The sequence below is a fragment of the Castanea sativa genome, chromosome 6, assembly GCF_040712315.1.
Source record: "Castanea sativa cultivar Marrone di Chiusa Pesio chromosome 6, ASM4071231v1".
Lineage (NCBI taxonomy): Eukaryota > Viridiplantae > Streptophyta > Magnoliopsida > Fagales > Fagaceae > Castanea > Castanea sativa.
In genome coordinates this window covers 30,800,547-30,804,283 of record NC_134018.1, presented here as the reverse complement: position 1 = coordinate 30,804,283, position 3,737 = coordinate 30,800,547, and the positions used below count along the sequence as shown (strand labels likewise).

The window sequence follows — 3,737 nt, the reverse complement described above, 5'->3', positions numbered from 1 at the left end:
CTTTTCTTTACAGGCTTAGCCCCCTTTTAGCCGCCCCTCTCCTTTTGTCATTTTTCCTGGTAAGCTAAGTCATTTTCTGCTAAATCGAAGGTTTCCCCAACTATTTCCTTTCGTGGGTCTTTTTTACTCTGGGTTCCCCGAGGTACCGACCTCTCGTTCTTGAGTTGTTGCTCTCGCATGGCAAGTTTTGACTAGTTCCTCGGAGTCCCTCTTCATTGTTGGCCAATAGTATCCTAATAGTAGCAACTGCTTGTAAAGTCTTCTTTTTCTTGGGTGACTCCTACAATCATCAGAATGGACTTCTCTAACTACTTCTCTGTCTTCTTTTGGTCCCAAACACCTCAGGGGGTCCCCGTTGTACCCCTTCTTGAATAAGATCCCATTTTGTAAGAAATATTTGACCACAAGTTTCTTGAGCCCGTGGACTAATGTCTTGTCAATTGGCAAGATCCCTTGAGCCAAGTATTCCATGAATGGAGTCCTCAAATCTTCTGCAACGAACACGGCATAACTCTCTTCCTTGTCCATCGAAAGTAAACATCTTTGGCACTTCTCCTATATGGTTGCTGCTTCCTTGTTCATATTTAGCCAGTAGTACCCCATGCATTGCATTCTTCTGTACAGACTAATCTTTTCTGCAACCCCACAGATTTGGCTGTGTAGTTCTTCTAATCTCATCCTTCCTTCCTTTTCATTGATACACCTGGATAGAATCCCTCCAGGTAGTCTCCTGTATAGTTCTCCTTCTATCAGGGTGTAGTCTTTTAGCTCCTTGATACTCCCCTCATGTCCTGAACCTTTTATTTTTTCTTTAACCTCCTTTCTCCAATCTTGCTGCTCCAATTCTTCGGGGAACATCCTTCTTAGGACTTCTATGATGGAGCGTTCTTGTCTACTCACCCTTATCAAGGTGTTTTTCCCTTTAACTGCCATTTGAGACCCCAAGGTGGCCAATGCATCAACGAACCTATTTTCACTCTTCTGAGTGTATTCTACACTGAAGGTCTGAAACTCCTGCTCTAGCCTTTGTGCCCAGGTCCTGTAAGCTACCAAACTCTGTTCTCTTAGTGCAAAATCGCCCTTCACCTAAGAGACTACAAGATTGGAATCTCCTAAAACTCTCATGTGCCTTACTCCTATGCTGAGTGCTATGGTCAGCCCAGTCAGGTATGCTTCATATTCAGCGGTGTTATTCGAGCAGGATAAATCGAGCTTGAAAGATAAGGGTAGGGTGTCCCTATCTTCATAACTTAATACAATTCCCAGTCTATTTGAGGTTGCCGTTGCAGACCCATCAAACCTCATCTTCCACTTTTTCCCTGGGAGCTCTATCGCTGCCACCTCCCTGGGGATCTCCTCATTTAGCGGAGATTCCTTATTCCCGGGGAACTGGGCTAGCAGGTCTGCTATGGCTTGACTTTTGACAGCCTTGGGAGTCTTGATGCCTATGTCGCACTAAGAAAGCAGAACCAGCCATTGTGCTATCCTTCCTATCAAGAGGGGCTAATGAAGAAGTGCCTTTATAGGGTGGGACTTAGTCACTAAAAGGATCTGATGAGCTGAGAAATATCGTTTCAGCCTTTGGAAGCGTAGATAACTACTAGGCAAGCCTTTTCTATCCTGGAGTACCTAGTCTTTGCATCCTTAAGTGTCCTGCTCACATAGTAAATGGGTTGCTTGTTCCCATCATCATCTTCTTGTGCTAGTAGGGCTTCTATGGCTTGGGAGTTTAGTGCTAAATACAATAAAAGGGGTTGCCCACGTACTGGTGCTTGGAGGGTGGAGAGGCAGTTCATGATCTGTTGGATCCTCTAGAAGGCTTCCTGTTGCTCAGCTCCCCAAGTGAACCCAGTCCCTTTTTTCAACAGTTTGGATAAACCACTTATGACCGAAGCTAAATCTGGCACAAACCTCCTGATGTAGGAGACCCTCCCTAGGAAGCCTTTAAGCTCTCTTACCGTTGTAGGCCTCTTTATTGTGGCAATGGCCATGGCTTTTGCTGGATCCAAACTTATGCCTCTATGGTGTACCAGGAACCCAGGGAATTTCCTAGTAGACACCCCGAAGGCACACTTCATGGGGTTCATGCGTAGTTTGTACTTCCTGTATCTTTCAAAAACTTGTTCAAGCACTTGGAGGTGTCCTGTCCTAGTTTTTGACTTCACTACAATATCATCCACATAATCTTCCATCTCCTTATGCATTATGTAGTGGAAAATAGACGTCATGGTTCGCTGGTATGTGGCCCCTGCATTTTTGAGGACAAAGGGCATCACAGTGTAATAAAAATTCCCAATCGGGGTCCTGAACGCTGTCTTCTCTGCATCTTTGGTAGCCATGCGGATTTGGTTGTATCCACTATACCTATCCATAAATGAGAACATAGAGCTCCCCGCAGCTGAATCCACAAGGAGATTAATATTAGGCAGAGGGAACTCATTTTTTGGGCATGCCTTGTTTAGGTTGCGGAAGTCCACACAGCAACGGATTTGGCCATTCTTTTTCTTCACGAGCACTATGTTGGAAAGCCACTTGGGATGTTGGATGGGTTTGACAAATCCAGCTGCTAGTAGCTTCTTGACTTCTTGGGTTATCTGGGCTTCTACATCAGTGTGAAAGACCCTTGCTGGCTGGACTACTAGCTTAACTCCTGGATCCACATTAAGAGAATGAACTACCGATTCTAGATCTAGACCTAAACCGGGCATCTCATCATATGTCCATGCGAACACATCCGTGTATTTCTGGAGTAGGGCTACTAATTGCTCCTTTTCTTGCGTTGTTAGCTGACTGCTAATGAAAACAAGCTTTTGGGATCCCAGCTTGGCTCCCAAGTTTATTTTTATCAGCTCCTCTTCAGGCTGAATTTGGGTCTCCTGAACTAGTTCCTTGGGGATTTCTCCTTGGGCGATCATGCAATCTGGTGGTCCGGGACCCTCCTACATAATGCATTTAGGCCTCGCGCATCTTCACAAACGATAGATTACCTTTCCTCCGGGTTCTCGCACTACAGCACATTTTCGGGATCTTGAGGAGCTGGGCTCTCGCTTTTGCCTTTTCCTCTCCAAGAGATTTCTCAAGTCATGGGTGCTTCCTCCTTCCTCTTCTTTCAGGTCATCCGGTTCCAACTCATCATAGAACATAGTTTTTACAAAGTTCACCTCCCTTTGGCTGAAAGGATTATGATTAGCAGGGATCCTTAAGGGCTTCCCGTTCAATCTTCCCTTAACACATTAATGGTACGTGGAGGGAATAAGGCGGTGCTTGTGGAGCCTTGGGCGTCCTAACAGTACATGGTAGGAAACTTCCGAATTAATCACATGGAATCTTGTCAGGGCCACTATCGATCCTACCCTTAAAGCTAGCTGCACATGTCCTTCAGTTGATTCCGCCGACCCTCCAAATCCTGTTATCTCCATGGGGGCCCCTAGGATCCTTCTACTAGTTAGGCCCACGGCTTCCAGGGTACTCAAAGCGATGAGGTTAAGCGACGCCCCTGTATCTACCAATGCCTTTCTGACTTAGACACCATTCATAGTGGCCATTAGGTAGAGGGGTCTACGATGGTCTAGATGCTCAACCTCCATGTCCTCATCAGTGAAGGTTATTGAATTGGTTGTCTCCAAGTACGCTCGACTGGCATAGGACTCTGCTGTGAAGCATTCCATTCCTAAATCTGCTGCTATACTCATGAGGGACTCTGTGGCCACCCTTCTTGCTTCTAGTCCAAATCCCAG

At 45.9% G+C, this 3,737-nt stretch overlaps 1 protein-coding gene across 1 annotated transcript; it reads right to left on the bottom strand.

The window, feature by feature from the left end:
- Nucleotides 1-555: 555 nt before the first annotated feature.
- On the bottom strand, nucleotides 556-3,143 carry LOC142639781 (uncharacterized). Its single transcript, XM_075813918.1, has 4 exons — nucleotides 2,988-3,143; nucleotides 1,959-2,939; nucleotides 1,135-1,455; nucleotides 556-1,086 (listed from the first exon to the last, which is right to left on the bottom strand). The coding sequence occupies exons 1-4, from the start codon at nucleotides 3,141-3,143 to the stop codon at nucleotides 556-558; spliced, it is 1,989 nt and encodes a 662-aa protein (XP_075670033.1).
- Nucleotides 3,144-3,737: the final 594 nt, after the last annotated feature.